Here is a 21,458-nt window from a genome sequence, read left to right as displayed (position 1 = left end):
TTAAATTTGACTTTTACGTATCGCTTTCATTTATATAGATAGTACTCCTCTCGTCTATATTAAGTGAATTATCAATATGATCGATCATTTTTATGAAAAATATTTTACGGTACATGAATAAGCTATCACTATATAGTACTATTGCTTTTTTGATTATTTTAAAATTATTCCCATAGAAAATATGATGTAGTTAATATGAACCTTACTAAATAAAGGATAAATGTAGAAGTTCTGATAATTTTCTTGAATTTTAAATAGTTTACTTATTTTGAAATATATATATTAAAAAAAACTCAACAATTTACTAAATATGAAGTAGAGGGATCAGAGTATAATTTTTCATCGAAGCCGCCCTTGATATACATTGTGAAATACAGTTGTTTTAGCAAATTGACATGAGGAATGTTGTAATTTCTAGTTTTTTTTGGTATAGTTTTTCGATATCTAAATTTCTAACTATAAAATATTAAGTTGAATTAATCTAGATAAGATTGATTAATTTTTTTTCGAGAAGCGAAATATGTCAACGAATTTGAGATGAAGAGAAATACTTTTTTATGAATGCATGGTTATTTATAATTTCTTATACTACGGTCATATATAAGTTAAACTCAAATATCATACATGAAAAAAAAAAAAATCTTAAAACCTTACCCAAAATGTTAGGTTATAATTTATGAAAATATCCCTTTTTTTCAATCACCTTTTATAATATTTCAAAATTCGTACAAAATATAGCTCTTGAGACTAACGAAACATCAAATCGTCTACTAATATTTCAAAAATAAAAAAGATGATCATTTACTAAATAGCTTTAAGAGAGTGATAACCGATAAATTCCCCGAGTTATAAAATTAAATAATTAGTTGACTTGTGTACTAATTATTAAATCAAAGTAAAAAAACTTTTTCTTCTATGTATAGTGATGTTATCTTTGGGGTTGGGCTCTGTATCCCATTAATGGTGAAATTTAATCTACTTCCTACCAACAGCTTGTACAAATAGATAGCTATTTGTTTGAAAAAATCTTTGGTCTAAAAGTATCATGGCCTTTATGAATCATATTGACTTTTGTTCCTATCACCTCTTTTTATGTAATAGCATTGTTGTTATCGATTTGCGTATGTCTCGATTAATTTGTTATGTGGTTAATGTCATTTTATATAAGTACTATCACATGGATCGAGTAATTATGTCATTAAGGTTTAGATTGATAAAAAAGACTATTCACGTACGTTTGATATGTGATGGTATTATTTTTATCTATTTGTGTACGTTTTATCAAATTTATCATGTGATTATATATTATATCTTTGTATAAGTATTACTATATGAATTGAGTAACTCTTTCATCAAGATTTATATTAATGATGGAATATATTTAGGGATCGTCTGATACACAAAATGAAATAAGTAAGATTGTGATTTTCTATAAATTTATTGAATCATACCTTTTATATGGAATACTAGTCTCATTATTTTAGTACAAAGTAAATTAATTTTGTGATTAGCTAATATCTCAAATTGAATATGGGATAAAATTAGTTTCAGATATTATTATAAAATGTTTATCGGGCAATTTTATCACCAAAGTTTTAGCTAGATGAAAATAATTAATTCAGTATACATGTTGAATCTACATGAATTTTCACTGCTAAAAACACATTTTTTATGAAATTTCTGACTGCTCGTCTAATATGAAATAATTTTCACTGATTTTTATGTGTATCTTAATAAATCATCAAGCGTTTTAATATCTTTCACAATATACGTATTAAATAACTCTACCAAAAAATTTGGATTGATAAAAAATAATTTAAAATTTAATTGTTGTATTTATATATAATTTCAACATTATATTAATCAGAATTTCACTTTCAACACACTTGCCTTTTAATTTTCGCCAAAATAAAATTTAAATAACAATCAATTAAATTAAACGAATATAGGTTGGCATGCATCAGTTTATTTAATGAAGTGTTACTGGTTATTAACTATTTGTGCAGTCTGAATATTATCCAGCTTTGATGATATTTAATTTTTAAGTATAATAACAGAAATGATAAATAGCCAAATCTATATCTGAAGGTGGACGAAATATTAAATTACTCATTTCGTAGGGTTTTAAATATTATTAATAGAAGATATATTAATTATATTGCAACAATATGGCAAAAAGAATAAAATATATATAATTTTGAAAAGCTCTTCAATAAAGTATACGTGCATATTGTAATAAAAGAAAATGTTGGTTATGTTATAACTCATGTACTTTTTTGCTTTTTAACATGTTGAGTTATTATATTGAAATTACACTTTAATAGTATAATTGTTCAGATTAGTTAAAATTTTCGTTAAGAATATTCAAAATTTAATATATGAAAAATATTTTTTGTCGATATATTTTGTACCATTTTCTATAAATATTATATAATTTTTTGACGAAAGGTTTTTAATTTGGCCACTTGGACTATACGTGGCTATGCCACTGGTTGCAATCATATTGGTTGTAATATATGCGTTGTTATCACGCTCAGAATTATTTTTAAAAAATAAATAATCATGAGTAAATTAGTATAAGAATACTAAAAATTACATGAAAATCAATATGAAAATTTACAGAAAAATTCTATTAAACTTTCGTGTACGAATGAATATATAGATGCAATGCAAATATAGTTTACTATAGGTTTACGTAATGTGCTGGTTATATTAATCATACTTTGGGTATTCTTTTGAATATATTTCGATTAATTCATCGGATATTTATTTTTCTTTTATTAGTAAAAATAGAAAGTTATTTCTAATCATAAAACTAGATGGACTAGGGAGAAATTATGTTTATAGCTCTCTTTTTCTAATGTTTTATTTTTTAAAAGCTAAATAAACTTGTTATCTATACGACTCTTTTCTTTTTATTTTGCTAATCGGCCTTTTTATTTTTAGAAGTGTAATTACGTAGATTTTTCCAAGTTATTTTATTCTCAACCTTGTAAGTAACACTTCTTATCTTTCTCTTTAGTCGTCAGTATTATAAAGGACAAATATACATACAAATTATCGTAATTATGGTATGTCTATGTCCTCAGTCATATTTTTGGGACATTATTTCATTTTGAATTGCTCTGCCGGCCCATTTCCATAGTATTAATAATGTAAAATTAGTTTTTATTGGTCAGTATTCGTCATTGTAAATGAAAAATGGTTATAATTATGGAATTTTACAAGTAAAACTCCATGATAAAACCTGTGAAATTCAAAACTTCATGGTAAATTTTCAATTATAGAAAATTAAAAAATGGTTATTTATGAGTTTAACCCTCTGCGAGATATTCTAAGAGGTCATTTAGTTAGCAGATTAAATGATTATGATCGAAATTATAATCCCTAGACTGATAGAATGAAATAATCTCAAATTAGATGGATAAAATGGAATATCTCAAGATTATGTCCGAAAAAAATTTATACTGCATTTTATTGACATTACAAACTTATCTTGAGATAAAGTTAATCGTATAAATTTTATCTCAAACTTAATCCTCCAATATTATCAGACTTAATTATCTTGAGATAAAGCCCATTATCTCCCCAAGGTCCATTTCTCATGGGCCAAGAGCCCAACTTCATTTTGGGCCCAAAGCCCATTTCATCATCTGTATATCAAAACCCCTCTTATTTCACATTCCAGATAGCTCTGACGAACATATTCGATAAAACTTGATCCTTCAAGATGGAAAATGGCCATGAAGATCATGATGATACTCAAATTGAGGAAATCCCAGATGAATTTCAGTGCTGTGTTTGCCTGTAATCCAATCAAAATTTCATTTTTTTTTTGAAAAAAAATCACTTTGAAATGATTTCTTGAATTGTCTTGGATGTATGTAGATTGATTTGTTTTGTGTGTTGATTTTGTTTGTTTGTTTGTTTGTTTGTAGGGAACTTTTGTATAAACCAGTTGTGCTAGGTAAGTGTATGATGAATTGATTTGTTACTTTGATTTTAATGGTTTCTGTGAGATTGATTGATTTTCTTGGTTGTAGGGTGTGGCCACATTGCTTGTTTCTGGTGTATATTCAAAGCTATGAATACTTGGAGGGAATCAAACTGTCCCATTTGTCGACACCCATATCATCATTTTCCTAGTCTTTGTGGATTGATGCACTCTTTGCTTCTGAAGTTGTACCCTTTAGCTAGTGCAAGAAGGGTAAAACAAGTAGCAGGTGAAGTCTCTGCTGAATACCGATTATGAGTTGATCATGTTTTGGTTTTTGTTGAGCTCATAAGATTAGTACATTCACTGTTTTATGATATTTGAAAGTTTTGAGCTTTGTTTACACTAGTATTAAATCTGTGCGATGTGTGAAATATTAAAGAAACTTAATCATAGTGAATTATCTTCTTGTTTCTTTGAAGAATTCCCCAATGGTTGTGAGTTAATCATCTTTGGCTTTTTTGAACTCGTAAAATTAATACATTTGTTGTTTTAGGATTGTAGAAAGGTTTGAGCTTTGTTTACATGAGGGGGTAGAATCAGAATTTGGGTTCATTTGGTATAATTGTTGACATTGTACATGGTAGTAGCCCCTAAGAGAGGAAGTTTCAAGTACTTTGGGTAGTAATCCAAGGAAATGGAGGTATTATGATGATGAGACACGTCGTATTGAAGTGGGATGAATGAAATGGAGGCTCGGTTCCAGTATTTTGTGTGATAAGAATGTGCTACCAAGATTGAAAAGTAAGTTCTATAGTGTGGTGGTTAGACCGATTATGTTCTATGGGGTAAAGAGTTGGTCAGCCACGAATGCCCATCCAAAATATAGAAGTAGAAGAAATGAGTATGTTGAAAAGGATGTGTGAACATATTAGGAGAGACAAAAGTAGGAATGAAGATATTGAGAACAAGGTGGGAGTGGCCACCGTGGTGGATAAGATGCGGGAAGAAAGACTGAAATGGTTCAGGCATGTGTAGAGGAGATGCATATAATATCCTAATGAGGAGGTGTGAGAGGTGCCTGAGGAGAGGCAGAGGTAGACTAAAGAAGTATTTGTGTGTGTGTTGGGGGGGGGTGATTAGGCAGAACTTGACACAACTTTAGCTTACTGAGGACATAACCTTTGATAGGAGGATGTGGATGTCATGTATTAGGTTAGAGAGTTAGATTGCTGAGCGTATTAGGAGTATTAGTATTATTTTTTAAGTTGCTTATCCTTAGATCTTTATTATTATCTGTTTGTTTCTTTCACTTCATTTATCTTAGTACATTTGATGTTGTTACTGTCTGTGATTACTGCTTCTTTTTCATCTCTATTTGAGCAGATGGTTTATCGAAAGCAACCTCCCTACCATTACAAAGTATGGGTAAGGTCTGCGTACGCAGTACGCTCCCCAACCTCACTTGTGGGATGCGATTATGCTGGGGTTGTTGTTGTTGTTGTATATGGTAGAAGCAACATACATGTATTTACTATCAAGTCCTTAATTGATTCATTGTTGGACACTTATGAGGATGAAAATAATCTAATATTGTTTTTCAACATTTCTACATTTGGCAAAGTTCTCTCTCTCCCATTTGACTGTCAAAGTTACTAGTGCAGGGTCAGACACCTTTTTCTATATTTTATTATGTAAATTCTGTGCATACTAGTTTTTTCCCTAAGAAGTCAATGAGTAGACGTCCACTCTCAACCTGAGAGCTTGATGCTTGACTATTGTACTAGGAATTGTGCTTTTGGATGTAGTATGATTATCTGGTGATCTTTTCTTATCCCTGGAAGTGTTTAAGATTCTAACTCTAAAGTTTACTGATGTCTTTCTTTTTCCTTATTGCAGAGGAGGAGAAAGAAGTAGGATCTTGCTCACCTGAGTTTGATGATGATTTATCAGAATCCGGCTGCAAGACAGATCATGTTCCGGACACTGCTTCACCTCATTCTGTCTCGTTGCAGAAATGTGGTTCAGTGGGAGAAGGAGATCATTCCTCCGTAGATGTTTCATTAGATACAGTTGTTCCTGCAACATCGAGTTCCGAAATCAGTAAGGACGCAATATCAAAGAATCTTAACTTTGCAGATGAACATACCAGTGCAAGTGAAAAGCAGGTGCTTATGACAGATTTGCTTTGTGGTATCTGCGAGCTATTGTTATGCAAACCTGTTGTTCTTAATTGTGGCCATGGTCAGTTCAACTTCCTCCAACTATTATGTTGATGGCTTTAAGTTTCCATTTTCCTTCTCTTATTATGCTGCTTTTCCTTTTGTAGTTTATTGTGAAAATTGTGTGATCAATCCTAGCGACAAGCTTTGTAGATGTCCAGTTTGCCAACTGGAGCATCCAAATGGATTCCCCAACGTTTGTTTGATTCTTGAGCACTACCTGGAGGAGCAATTCCCGAAGTTGTATGGCGAAAGGATAAGGGCATCAGTGGAAAGATCTGATTGTCAGATTCCATCAAAACGTATGTTGATACTTCCTTCTCCATATATAAACCATACCAATAGTGTCTCTACACCATTTTTTCTTAAATATCGTAATATGATATTGATTTGACACATGCACAATTTTATGCTCATCTTTTATGTAAATACACAATCCACATACAATCCATCTCAAGTTCCAATGATATTTAAAATTTAGTGGCTACAATCTCTTGTGCATTTTTGTAACTCGGCATTATTTACAAGTGCGGATTTGATTCAGTTCATTCCAGATCTTTCAGGATGGCCACCTTGAGGCATTTGACTTCTTTAAGTAGCTAATGCTAATTCACTATACTGGACTAAGTGGTGTCAATTTGTTATCTTCTTTTTGCACTGGATTTTTTATATGATTTACTTGAGAGTTGAGCCGAGGGTCTATCAAAACAACATCTCTACCTTCTCAAGGTAGGGGTAAGGCTTACACACTACCCTCCCCTGACCTCTCTTTGAGAATCACTCGGTAAGATGTTGTTGTAAGAATCCATAGACTGTATATTTGGATTAACTTAGGCCTTTTTTCTTTTTATGAAGTAAAATTTAATTGTTGTTGGTACGCTTAAGTGAGAATTGGAAAGCCTCTAATTTTAGAGAGCCCCTAAATCTTGTAAGGCAAATTGTTTAGCAATATTGGATGAAATAGGTCTATGTAGAGCAGAAAATATAGAGGATTCATATTGCCTATACCAACTAGTTTGAGATTTGAGTATATCTGATAAGGTATTCTCCTCTGATCATTTTTCATTTTAAAATAGAGATGTACAGTTGGGAATTTTCGTCCGTTAAGATTTCATCATTAACGAGATTTTAGTTGTTCCCTTAATTGTTCCTTTCTCGTAGTGAATACATTCCAGCCAACTAAAGAGATCAGAATGTAGGAATTACAAGTTATATAAACACCAAGTTTCCCTTGGATTATTGTCATTAACAATCATTTAACTTGAGAGCATGTCCCATGCATTCAGCATTTTCTGTTGTATGCTTGAAATATCGGAAAGAAAGAATAAGGGGTCAGAGCAGATAAAGGCGGAAGTTTGAAAGAGGATTTAAAGAATATTGAGTGCACACCCGTCGAGGTGTGGCCCTTCCCCAGACCCTGCTAACACATGATGCTTTGTGCACAGGGCTGCGCTTTATGTCATAATGGTGACTCACCTAGTCAAAGATTTTATTGTTATTAGTGTAGCAAAGGAATTCCATGATGGAGTATGGAAAAGAGAAATCCTTCTCTAGTTGGTCGTTCTAGGTACATGCACCACCAGTTCTAGAACCTCCTGCTCTCAATGGTTAATAGTTAAATAATACTCATCTTTTCTTGTGAGGGGTGGGATGGGGGAGATATGTTAGTGCACACTTATTTTATAAACCAATTTAGCAAGCATCGGATGCTAAAGCAGTGTAATGAAGCATTTGGCAGTATCCTTCGGAATTAGAACTGTTTGTCATATTGCCTTGATTCAGCTCTTATTGGGCTTCTATCACAAGATCCTATCTGGTATGACAGGAAATCGGGACGAAGCTGCTGGCTGCAAATCAGTGCCTGGATTTGATCTTTCATCATGGTTAACGGGTGGAGGACCACAGGTTCATTTTGGAGTTGGTTGTGATTATTGTGGGGTAAGATTGATTGCTCTTCTCATTTTTCTCCCAGTTGTCCTAGTTGTGTGTACTTCTATCTCTTTACAGGAACAAGTTCGTAGGGCCTACAAGAGGCTGCTGGATTGTTACTGACTATTTAGTTGATTTTGCAGCTTAAACCTTAAAAGTTAATAGTTTTCTCTGGTGCTCACTTGAACTTGTTTCAGATACTATAAAATTGAGAGGCCAATACATTAGAGCACATTGTTTCTTGTAGTTACTGAATGGTTGTTTCACAAGAGGCATCAATTTTCTACAGTAGTAATGATTATTTTCAGCATTTTAACTGCATTGGAAGATTAATACTAATTTGATAATGGTAACATTCTGTATATTAACAAGTATACTATACCAACTGTATAGTCCCCTAAGTCGTACAATTACAAAATAGCTTTCTTTGTTTCTTCTTACATATTGTCTAGGACATCAAAGATATCTTCAGTTTGTACTTAACATTTCTGTTTACACAAAAAATAGTAAAGAGCTAAGCAATTCATCTTCTGCTTCTGAATGTTGCGCAGTAAACACCTCTGATTTCTCTCTCCATCTCTCCCTTTGTTTGGACAAAGACCCTTCTCTGCCCCAACTGTCTAGTACCTCTGTCGGGTTTCTTGGCATCACCCACTTGATTCCCCTCAGGTTAATGAATATTTTCCAGTTCTTATCTGTGCATTTGCAGCATAAAAAGAGACGATTAGCTGTCTCTGCCCCTTCATAAATAACATCCAGAGCATAAGTTAAATCCTTCTCAACTTATCCTGTGTCAGCGGTGCTTCTTCGGCCACAAGCCAAGAGAAGCAAGCGACTTTCAATGGATCTTCACTTTCATCATCATTTCCATGGCCAACAGCCCACTTGATTATTAACTTATCTCAAAATCTTGTAAGCCTCTTTCAGCTTAAAAGTTTCTTGATTCTTTCCCAGTCAAACCATAACATCCCCATTTCCCTTAGTACCCTTAAACTCAGTTATCCTCCCCGTGTCTCAATCATTTAGGAATCTTGTAAAAGTCGGATTCCATTCTTGTTTAGACCATCTTCAGCCACTATTGCCTTCTGTTGTTGAATAAAACAAAGAAAGAAGATGTATTCCCCACTTTTGCTCTTGCTTTGCTCATCATCTTTCATTCAATCAAAACAAATGACTTGGTTGTGGGTATTCTTTGACAGGATTTGAAAGATAGGAATGTTAAGTGTGTCAAAAATAAAATGAGAATATGAAGTTTCTTGCTCTACATAACATGCTTTTTGTGTAGGTTTTTTTTAATGAAAGTGATGTGTCACGACATATGCTGTAGTTGCAGGAAATTAATTCTTCTTGGATTGAAATCTGAACTTGTCTAAAACTAATGATAAGAAATAACTGAAAACCAAGAATGTATCGAGTTAAAGATGTGAACTTTTCAAGAAGTTAGTGCAAGTTCATCACTATTAAAATGATGACTAGCCTACATTAAACCACCTTGATATTAGTCTCTTCAATAGTAGAAAAAACCGTAGTTTCAGTTATATGGTTTGAGTTGGAAGTTTCCAGTTGAAAACCACACCAAGTACTATAGGAATTACAAGGGTAATCCCCTGGTGTGTCCCTTTTTAGAAATTGGACAGCCTAAAAGTCATACAGTATATCTATGAAGGAAGTCAAATAGCAAGTGAAGTTCTTTTCTGCAGATGTGTCCTATCGTTGGGGAGCGATTCAAATGCAAAGACTGCACGGAGAAAATAGGCTTTGACCTTTGTGAAGGATGTTATAAAAGCTCGTCAAAGCTCCCGGGCAGATTTAACCAGCAACACACTCCAGAACACCAATTTGAGTTAATACAGGCACTTCAAGTGAGAAATGTTGTACTGAGGGTTCAACCTGAACGATTAGAAGGGGACAACTCCGATTTCCAACTTGAATACGGAGAGCCAAGGCCCCTTGAGCTGCTGCCCCTGGAAGAAGATTCCTCAGAGACCAACTCACCTCGAGACAATCTAAGAGACGGTCAAGGGGGGAACATATCCTCAAATGGTACTGGAGACAACGACGGAGGGAGAGAATCTGGAGACACAGATTAGGTAAACGTTACTTTGACAGTTGTGGTCACTATCTCAATCAGACCTCTGTGAATTAGGAATGAAGGCCCTAACGACCCATATGTGAATGGCTTCTCTGGTCCTACTCTTAGTGGGATTTCACAGGGAATATTGTTCTTGTTGTTATATACTGTACAGCTTTATATCGAGTATCAAAGTTACTACGCGGTTGGACCTTTGTACATTGTATTCATATAATAATCGAAAAGAGAGTTATGCTTCATGCAATCTATTTGAAAGAGAAGATCTGATTCTTTATAAATGATTTACTGCTGTTTGAGTTTCTTGTGTTCTAGACATGGCATCTGTATGCAACCTTAGTTACAACAGCTATGCCTCTGTTGTTTGGGGTCGGCTATATGAATCCTCAGTGTTATCTATCTAGCCCTGCTTTGTTAACCGGAAACCTCTAATTTGTTGTTTACAAGGTAAGAACACATCGAGAGCCAATTGAGTCGATCAGAATGTTCTTGTATCATATTCCCAAGAATCAAATCGTACCATGATCAAAAGTGAGAAGTATTTTTTTCATTCTAAATCAAATATTTCAAATTTGAGTCTTTCGAATTACTTTATTAAAAGGTGTTAGCCTAATCATTAGGATTAAGGTTACTACTACTAATCACTAGTAGTAAAAGAAAAAGGGTAGGGAGACAAAAAGCTAATCCTTGAAATTAGTTAAAGGAGTTAATAATTGTCCTAATTACATAAATATTACCAAAACCAATTAGCTTTATCACACGAGTGGTAGTACGGCCCTTAATTACTTGTGACACATAATTAATCTGGTAATCAATCACTCATACTTTGTGTTTAGTGCCACACACTTTACTATATTGTGTCTGCAAAGGTAGGGCATTCAAAAATTACCCCCCCCAACCCCAACCCCCAAAACCCACCACCACCACCACAAATATTATTTGAATTTAATTTTACTCTTAGATACAATTGAGATCAAGCTAGACATGAAGCGGTTTTTCAGCTTGTTGAGGACGTGACACTAGATAAAGTATTGGTAGAGGTATTCAGACTTCACTTATAAAATTATACAGAGTATGTTGTTGGTATCTTACTATTAATTTTGTCACTACTATAATTGTTCTATTTGAGTTATCTTTACTACTTTTACTTACTATTTTTACTGTTATATTGGGTATAACTCCTCAATACGTCAACACTATCGTTCCACAAAAATCAAGGCAAACACAAGATAATTTGCTAGCAATACGAATATCAACATATTCAAAGTAGAACAATGAGTAAATATTACGATATTTCGTATTAATAGAGGGGTAATTTTGATCTTTTTCCGTAATAAAGCGACTGAAAGTACTAATTTTTGAAAATGTAGGGTGTGTAAATTGAGTAGTGCAAATTTTAGAGGGATTCAAAACGAATTTCACTAATATTTTAGGTTAAGGCACAAAGCACGAGATTCTCCCATTATTGGCGCGTGTTAAAAAATATTGAATTGACACCACTGGTGCGTGTAATAAACGCGAACACGGCCACCGGCGCGTGGGATAAAAAGCTTTTGTCTCGTAGTTTAGCGGGAATTCTTTGAAATGGCGAATATTCCTTTTATATATTCGCGGCAAATTTTTGACCTCTAATTAATTAAATAGATTTCCTATTTAGTTTTTTTTTTTTTCGGTGTTCGTTATCTGCATTGGAGTCGGATTGTTTTAATTTGCACCGTGTAGGGATTCATTCAGATTGAATACTTCTTATCAATTTTGTTTTTCATATTTAAGGCTCGAATTTGAGACTTGTGATTATGAAGAAACGACCACTTTTACTGCAATACGTTCTTTGATGGTAGTTCTAATTATTGAATAATATGGATGGATTTCATCTTATCTTGATTTAAACTGAGAGTTATAATGTTAATTAGTTTTATTTATTTATGTTTGATGAGGATTTAAGAATGTTCTTTTTCTAATTACTTGATTAACAAAAATTAAGGAAAATTATAGAGAATTTAAAAGTTGGGAACCTCACAAAATTGTTTCCCAAAAAGACTGTATACGTGTATGCATATTTAGACAATAACAAGCTAAGTTAATTAGGCATTTTGGTTTGAATAATGAAATTGATAATAAGTCGGTTGATATTTTGATTTTAAAAAATGTATCGGCAAATTAGATTAGTTTGATTTGAAGAATCAATTTTGAGGAGGTTCATGGGTGGTTAGACCGATTATGTTGTATGAGTTGGAGCGTTATTTAGTCAAAAAGTCTCACGTTGATCATAAGATGAAAGTAGAGGAAATAAGGATGTTGAGGTGAATGTATCAGTATATATAAGGAGAGATAAGAACAAAGATATTAGCGGGAACAAGGTGGAGTGACCTCTGTTGTGGACAAGATTAGGAAAGCAAGAATAAGGAGGTTTGAGCATGTAAAGAGGAGAAGAGTAGATGCCCTAGTAAGGAAGTGTGAGAGGTTTACAATGACGGGTGTTAAAGAGAGGTAGAGGCCGCCCAAAGTATTGAGGCGAGGTGATTTAAGAGGTCATGACACATCTTGAACATGCTGAGAACATGTTCTTAGATATGATGATTTTGAGGACTTAGAGTAGAATAGATGTTTAGTTGGTAGTTTAAACATATCTCGCTTTCATGCGGGATATGCATGGTGATCGTACTTGTACTGCCTTTTTTATAAGTATTAAACTCTTTATATGATATGTTTAAGGCGATAAAAAAAAATAAAAAATACTTTGATACATATATACATTTAAAGTTTATATCATAAATACTTTTTAAAATCCAGTATCAATTAAAACTATATAAATTGAAACGGAAGTATAATAATAGCTAAGTTACATAAAAACAATCAAGAATACTAATTTGAAGTTGACAGCCAAACATTATGCTTGTTGATTTGTTAAGGAAACACAAAATATATTTTGGTTGTTTCACCAACTTTCAACTAAAATTAACTATTGAAGGGAAAATTCTTTTTTAAGATTATACTAAATTTGTTGTTTGTTATTATTTTTTAGATAAACTGTTATTTTAATTAATAATAGAATTTGTAAAAACAAAGCTTAATTATTGTAGTCAGTCTTTTATAATACGTATATGAGTTCTAACGTTGGCATCAAGCCTGATTGGGAGTAGCTAGGTTAGCGTCAAATTCAAGGATGATTATCTTGTTGAAACAAAAAGAATTAACGTCTTTAATTCTGATTCAACCACGTATCACAATCTAATTCGTCTATTTGTAAAGCGCTATTTTTGCCTCCTACATTATTATTTCAATTGTCCAACTTAATTTAAAAAAATATAGTGCTTATCTCCTTTTACTCCAACATTCCAAATTAACAAATATAATTACTTTGTTTTGCATTAGTTTAAGCATATGATGAATCAGTCTCTAGCAAAATCAATTCACGTTATATCACTTGAAATAAGTTACACAAAACTTTTGAAATAAAATAATACTGATTTTAACTAATATTTCTAACTAAAAACGAAATAATCAAATTTAATCTAAAACTCATATCGAAATAATACATAATTCCTTGAATCAGATGACCCTCAAATCAATGGTTGAATCAACCAATACAATCGATGCAGTAAACCAAATAAGATTGTCGTTTAAAAATAGTCAGTTGAACATTATTTATAACGAGATAAACTGAAGTGTGTATATATATATATATATATATATATTTTATATGAAGAATGACTTGTGAAGCAAGCATGATATATATATATAACAAGGGACCATTTCTGCTTTAGTTGATAAAAAATCAAAGCCATTTATAGCCTTCTTTCATACTCTTTGTTTCTTCAAAAGTTTGGACATTTCTATTTAATGACTTAATAGTGAGTGACACATATGCAAATATTTCCTACTTGTCATTATATTTATTTGTACATAATTTATTTATATTATATACTACGTTCGTTCACTTTTAATTGTCATAAATTTTTTTTTTAGAGTCAAATAATAAGTAGTTTGATTAACATTTGACAGTGTTTTCTTTCACCATATTAATATGCAAAAAATTATAATTTATAATATTTTTCGTATAATTTTTTAATGTCTAATTTTTTTAATCTAAAATATCTAATTTCACCTTTGAAAATTAGTTAATTTGATTTTTAAAAAACGAACGTCGAAATAAAAGTTTTCTTAGGGAGTATATATAGACAGTAGGATTTATATGTACACATATGACATATATATACACATATGTAATATACACAGTATATATTATTATTTTTATTATACATTGTAGTCAATCTTTTCCTCCAACTTCAAAATTAACCTTCTTACAAAATTATGAAAAAATTAGTTCAAACTATTATTTTATTTGAATTTTTTTTATAATTAGAGTTTTATTTCTAGTAAAAAAAAACCCATCGATAACGTACTCTCGATTTGACCTAACACATCAAGTCGATATTTTGATATTATCGCCACGAAAAAGAGCATTTGAATACTAGAATACAAAATGAAACTAGCTATAATATTAAAGGGTAGTCGGATTAGTCGGATTTTAACACCAACTTATTAATTTTCTTTTTAGCTTATCATAACATCGTGAATAGGAGTGTTCTCTCTTAATTAGAGGTTCTGATATCGAATTTTGATAAATATGAAATATTTTTTGATAAGGATCACTTTTCTTCGAAAGAGATTTTAATGGCGATAATAAAAATTTGAACTTCGATGCAATTATCGAACAAATAGAAAGAGAGGAGAGGGGTGAAAAGAAAATATAAAGAAGTTTGAGGGTGTGAAATGCATATTATTGGCGCGTGGATACACCGCCTAGTTGCGTGTGGAAATATAAAATGTTTAAAAAATAAAAATAATAGAAAATGCATTTCCACGTGGCCAATGAATGAAGGAATCCAATGCTGCACTGTTTTGCGAGTCTTTAAATGTCGGCTACAACTCATATCGTCTCACGAGTTATTCAAAAATATTATATCGCATGACCAAACGTCTACTAATTCTTATAAAATTTTATTAAAGTAATTATTGTTCGTAAAAAAGGTATCGAAATATCTTGAAAATTGAATAAAATTTATAGTTAAAATAACATAGAACAACTAAGATTTTTCTATCAACGCGTTTATATAAAATTCATATTAAATAATATCAAACAGTTGAAATTAATGTTTTCGTTGAACGCTTGTAAAAGATTAATATTAGATAATACGAAACAGTTAAGATTAAATTTTTTCTTGACGTGATTATATTAAGTTCAACGTTTGACAAAATTCACTGCACTAATTTAATTTAGTTTATCAGTTCGGTAGAAAATAAATGTGAAAGTAACTCCGATGAGGAAAAAAAGAACTTTTGATACAAAAATTTCAAAATTATTAAATATTAAATATTAAAGTCTCTTTTGACGAACTTATTTCAATTTTCAACATTTTAATAAAATTACACCTAACAAATCGGTAAAAAATAAATGTGTAATAAATCTGATACGAGAAAACAAATCACTTTTTTATTTTTATCAAAAATCACTTTGAGAATTTATATAATTAAAAATCTCTTAAAAATAACAAGAAATAATCATTATATTATAAATACATAATTTAATTACTATAAAATATAAAATGTTAATATGAGTAATATAAAATTTTATGTTTAAATCTTTAATGTCAGTATAAATATCAAATATTTAATAATTAATAAATAAAATCACAAAGAAAAATCTTTTAAGAATGTTGCGAGTGAATAAAGCTACTCCTACACTAATAGAGATCTTGAATTTAAACTCTAAATATTAAAAGAATCTTTAATTAAAAGTATTTCTTTCTAAATAAAATCTTACACGAGATAAATTTAAAATAGCTGAGCTCTAAAACGAATATCTACATACACAAAAACCTCATGTAACGATAATCCAAAATAATCTAACTTTAATATTAATATACAAAAGCATTGGGTAAGACCTACACAATATAAAATAATCGAAGGTGATAAATTGAATATGTCATGAGATAATTAAAGGGGGGAAAAGTACACATAAAAGTCCCCACCCTCCCCTGTTTTTTCCCCTTCTTCCTCTGTTCTAAAAAGGTCACTACTATATATTCATCTCTTCCCCAATTTTTTCCCTCATTCTAACCAACAACTGCATACCCTTTTCTCTAACCAACAACTGATTCCTCTCTCTTTCTCTCTCTCTCATTCTCTGTTGAATTTTCTGTTTTGGGGTTTTTTCTTTTTTTTTTCTCTGCAAGAATCTCCATGGGAGGAGCTTAACTATAAGAAAATAGAAAAAGAAGTGAAAGATTTGATTGTTTGTGAGTTTCTGACAAATGGGGAAGTACATAAGGAAGACAAGAAAAACAGAGGATGTATCACCTCTTGGTGTTCTTACAAGGGCTAAAGCTTTAGCTCTTAACGGCGGTGATGGTGGGTCGTATCTAGAGCTTAGGAGTAGGAGGCTGGTCAAACCCTTTACGGTTCTTGAAGGGAGAAGACAGAAGAATGGTGTTCCCAAAAATCCCAATTTGGTAAACCCTAACCCTAATCAACAAATCCCTAATGTTTGTGTGAATTCTGAAGAGGGAAAGGGTGTTAAGGAAATGGAAAATCAGAAGGAGAAGGAGAAGAGCTGCTTGGGTCCTGAAGATTCATTTGGAGAAAACTTGCTGGAATTTGAAGGTAGAAAAAGGTGAGTTTTTTCTGGTTTTATCAGAAAATCTTTTGTTAGTTTGCATGTTTATCATACTCTGTGAAAGATTAGAGCTTTTGCTTTGAGTTAGAAAAAATCCCCTCCCTTTTGCTGTTTCTGTTCTGTGTTTTTGCTTGTCATGACTGATTTTTATTATGTATTGAAGAGAATATATAAAGTTTAGCTCTTTTAGTATATCTTGTTTATAGATTGTTCAGAAATGTAAGTTTCTGGTATGATTTTTGGTGTTTGGGTTATGAAAAGTCCAGCTTTTTCTTGATTTGAAAGCTTTGTCTTTCTTGTTTAGAATGGAAATTTTTTTATCTGGCTGGTTTTCAAGTTTTTTCTCTTGCAGACAAATGGAAATTTGTGGTCTTGATATTAGTTCAAGTTTAAGGTTTGGTTCTTTAGGATAAAGGTGGTGTTTGTTGATTAATCATTTGTGTATGGATTTTCTTGGTTTCTGGTTATCCTTTTTGTGTTGATTTTGATTGAAAGAAGAAAATGCAGACAAATGGAAATTTGTGTTCTTGATATTAGTTCAAGTTTAAGGTTTGGTTCTTTCATTCTTGGATTTGGTGCCTGCTTTTCTTGTAGAGGTCACTTTTCCACACACCTTTTTATTCCTAATTCCTTCTGTTTAAAGTTCCTTTTTTTGGGAGTACAGAAATTTGGTGCATATATATGAAAAGTAGATTCATGATATTGAATAGTTAATTTTTATTGACAAAGTATAGGTTATCCCTTATTAAGGTCCCCCCAACTCAATCAACTAAAAAAAGAAAAGCTTTAACTAGCAGAGTCTGCTATACTGGTTTATCCCTTTTAAGAGGGGTGCTTTATGGCTCTGCATTTGGTTATCGAATCGCTGTTAGATGGTGGAATAAGAACTTTATGGCTGTTTTCTCAAGATCGGTTCGTTGATGTGGTCATATGGTTCTAATGTATTGCTGAATGTTGTTTTAAGAAGTGAATGTTGTTGTATTTGTCTTAGATATGCGCCTTTGGTATCTGGTTGGACCATGTGGTAGAAGTATGATAGTTGTATGAAGTATTTCTTGTACTAATAGATTGGTACTCTATTGTTTAGTTGGTCAGTTTCAATAGTTAGTGCACTTTCGAGTTCTCGATGCCTTTTTTAGCTTCCACACTTTGGCACCATACTCACCTAACACCATATCCTAATTTAGTTCTATTGCTGTAACATTTTTTTTGTGTTTGATATGGTGGATGAAGTAAAGCTAATTGGATGAACTTTGATGATTCTGCCTAATTTAACAAAAGAACTGTAAAAATGGTTGTACTACCTCTTTAGATTTGCCTTTCCAACACCATACTTAGTGGGGTGGGGTGAATGCAGACCACACACCTTTCTTGAGGGGTAGAGAGAGAGAGACTGTTTTCGATAGACCCTCCCAGATTTGCCGTTCTATAGTACATTTATGATCGTTGAGACTTTCATGGTGAAAAAAGTTGTTTTGTCTGGAACTACATGATGCATGCATATTGGTACCTTTCTGCCTTAAATTTGCAAAGTTGCAATGATTGTTGAGAGCCATTTACCTTTAAAAATGAACGCGGGGTCCCTCTATGATTGAAGTTATAGATGGATAAGACAATAAGGGCAAGAAAGCTTTTTGACAGCCACTAAATGATTTGCCTTTATTCAGTTATCTCTGAATATTTTTGTTGTCATGAGTTATATGTATAGCCTAGGCGATTCTGAATTTACCTTACTACTGATTAAGATCTTGAAACGTAAAACTTTCGAATAGCACTATAGAGTTTCCCTTTGCTCTTTCTTACAGGACCACCAGGGAGAGCACACCTTGCAGTTTGATAAGGGATTCAGACAACATTCAGACCCCTGGTTCCAGTACTAGGCGTACTAATGCAAATGAGGCCAACGGCAGAGTACCAAACTCGATTCAACCAACTATCCCAACAGATCTTGAAATGGAAGAGTTTTTTACCCGTGCAGAAAAGGAGCAGCAGAGAAAATTCATCGAGAAGTACGTATTTACACATTGTATACATGTTATTTCTATCTCCCCCGCCCAACTGTCATCATATCTTTAATCATGACCTTGTTTTGTGGAACCATTTGCAGGTACAACTTTGATCCAGTGAACGAGAAGCCCCTTCCCGGACGTTACGAATGGGTGAAAGTAAACCATTAGACATGGACATAAAGGAGAGGGGAGGTTACAAATTACAACATTCCGTCGGCCTCGTTTCATCTCTAGACTTTAGACAAAGATAGGAAACCATAGCATGTAAGTTTTAGTTTTACAACTGGTGTTGTGAGTGGTGAAACCTCTATTTCCCCTCACTCTCTGACTTGTAAAGTCTTTTAGAAGGTTAGACTAATATGATCTGTGTAACATAACAGTTGCTTTGTGACATTAAAACAACAGATACCATTGACTCTAACAGATCATGCTGAAAAGGGAAAAAAGAAGCAAGGGTTGTTGTGTTAGTAGTAGTAGTGGTGGTGGTGGTGGTACAAAAGGGGGTAGTAAGGTGATCTGCTAATCTTTGTTGTTATGTTGATAAATTGTACTGATGGAAAACTTGGTTTTAGAATAAATTGACCCTCAAAAAGTGTTTCTTTTTCCCTATTATTTCTGATTTGATGAATGTATGGTTGGATTTTGTCATATTCCTATAAACATGTGAGACATACAAGTCTGTTCATCAACCACAAGTTGTTGCTGTCTTTTCACTGTTGAGATGAGACATATTTTTTAGCTGCTTGTGAAAATTTGTATTGTTGTGGGGTTGCTTTGGTTAGTGGGCATGTATTTGAAAAGATTCTCAAAAAAAAAAAAGAAGAAGAAAAAAACCATCATCATGAGTTCTTTTTTGTACTTATTTGTTTGTAAATTTTTGTTTAGATTTGAAAATGTTGAAAGAAGGAGGAGGAATGTAGTGAAAATGGAACTTAAATAGTCGTTCATTCAACTGCTTAAATTAAAAATAAGTCGATAGATGTATAATCTATGTATATCGATTAGGTAAAGATCTCTAAATTTTGTTGTGTAGGATGTGTTCGATACGAGGGAAAATGAATATTTTTTTAGATTTTCTTGATGACTATATTTTCTTGTGTTCGATAGATAAGCGAAAAATATTGATAGTTTGGTACTTGATCCAAGAAGTGGGTGTTAGATTGTGAAAGTGGTTTAAGACTAAAATTAGTTTGTTAATATGTTTAAGTTTTGATTTATTGTCCCAATTTGATATGTTCATTGTTGGCATTTTATTATTTTAACACAACTACTCCAACTTATCCATTTTCATGTGTGTATTTTCTATTAAGAGATAGTTCGATATATGAAATATTTTGTGTTGATTTTGAATCGAGGGAAAGATTATACTCTATAAAGGGGTATATGTGGAGTGAATAGTAGGGGTGGACATGTTGGGATATTAAAAATTTCACTAATATTATTACATTATCAAATTAATTTAGTATGATTCAGTATATATTGTAAGTTCGATTTTGATATTTTATAATTCAGTAAATTGATAATTATAGTTTGTTATATATGCAAAAATCATATAATAGAGAATTATGAATTTAACTTTTTAAGATAGATCTGAATTATATTATCCTAGTACATTAAAAATGTATAGACATTCCACAAAAAGTATGAATAATTCCCTTCATTAATCTATATTACACAATAAAATGAAATTTTAATAATACATAGTCAAATTCTCAATGTTTAAACATAATTAGTAGTATAAAAATAATATATATGAATTGTATATACTTCAATATAATATTCTTTTTATAAATATGGAATATATTACCTAATACAATTTTTTAATATAAAAAGAATCATATCAAATATTATAATAAAATATATTAATATCAAAACATTTGATTTTAGCATAATCTTTAATATTTGTCGTACCATGTTCATCCTTAATAGATAATATATCTTAATGTAATCATCAATGTTTGAAAATATTAAAATATTCTTCAATTTTTCTTTCTTTTTGAGCTTTTTTCTTTTTTTTTTTCAAATTTTTATTCTTTTTTTTTTTGAAAAAAAAAAAGAATCTTTTTACGACAAAGTCTTCAAATGGCTTTTACTTCCACTTGCTTGTTTACCATGCAAAAAAATCCAAAAAGAAGAAAAAAGAAAAACTTTCAACAAAAATAGTTTCTTTTTTTTATACTTTCTTTTTCTCTTTTCTTTCATTTTCTTCTTTACTCTTAATTTTGTTAAAGTTAAAAATTGATAGGAAAAGCATTTCATCATCTTGAAAATGATAATCTTTGTAGATGAATCAAACTGGTTCTCGAAAAGTGAAATATAACGACTATTTTAAAATAAAAGAGTATTTTTAGGATAATACTAAAGGGTCAATTGGCCATAAAATTAAAAAATCTATAGTATTTTCTAAATTTTAAAATAAATTGATTTTTTTCATCTTTAGTTAAAAAGTATTGAAATTAAAATATTAAAATATTTAAAAAGGTAAAATAATATAGCAAAATGCTATTTTGATCAAATTCTGGCGAGAAAGAATTTTTTCTATTTTTTAAGGGGCGTGAAAAAAATAATATGACAAGTAAAATAAATTTATGAAGAG

The 21,458-nt window shown here is 31.5% G+C and overlaps 2 protein-coding genes across 2 annotated transcripts; both read left to right on the top strand.

Moving 5' to 3' along the window:
• Nucleotides 1-3,671: 3,671 nt before the first annotated feature.
• On the top strand, nucleotides 3,672-10,437 carry LOC101262151 (E3 ubiquitin-protein ligase PRT1). The gene is made up of 7 exons (XM_004247801.5): nucleotides 3,672-3,807; nucleotides 3,939-3,967; nucleotides 4,044-4,223; nucleotides 5,834-6,178; nucleotides 6,264-6,458; nucleotides 7,982-8,094; nucleotides 9,786-10,437. The coding sequence occupies exons 1-7, from the start codon at nucleotides 3,731-3,733 to the stop codon at nucleotides 10,173-10,175; spliced, it is 1,329 nt and encodes a 442-aa protein (XP_004247849.1). The 5' UTR covers nucleotides 3,672-3,730; the 3' UTR covers nucleotides 10,176-10,437.
• Nucleotides 10,438-16,313: 5,876 nt separating this feature from the next.
• krp1 (p27KIP1-related-protein 1) lies at nucleotides 16,314-19,232 on the top strand. The gene is given in 3 exon segments (NM_001247051.2): nucleotides 16,314-16,850; nucleotides 18,659-18,862; nucleotides 18,961-19,232. Coding segments are annotated over 3 exon segments (633 nt in total). The 5' UTR covers nucleotides 16,314-16,491; the 3' UTR covers nucleotides 19,031-19,232.
• Nucleotides 19,233-21,458: the final 2,226 nt, after the last annotated feature.

This window comes from Solanum lycopersicum, chromosome 9, assembly GCF_036512215.1.
Source record: "Solanum lycopersicum chromosome 9, SLM_r2.1".
Lineage (NCBI taxonomy): Eukaryota > Viridiplantae > Streptophyta > Magnoliopsida > Solanales > Solanaceae > Solanum > Solanum lycopersicum.
Note: the sequence above shows the minus strand (reverse complement) of the source record. Positions and strands in the feature narration are given on the sequence as shown.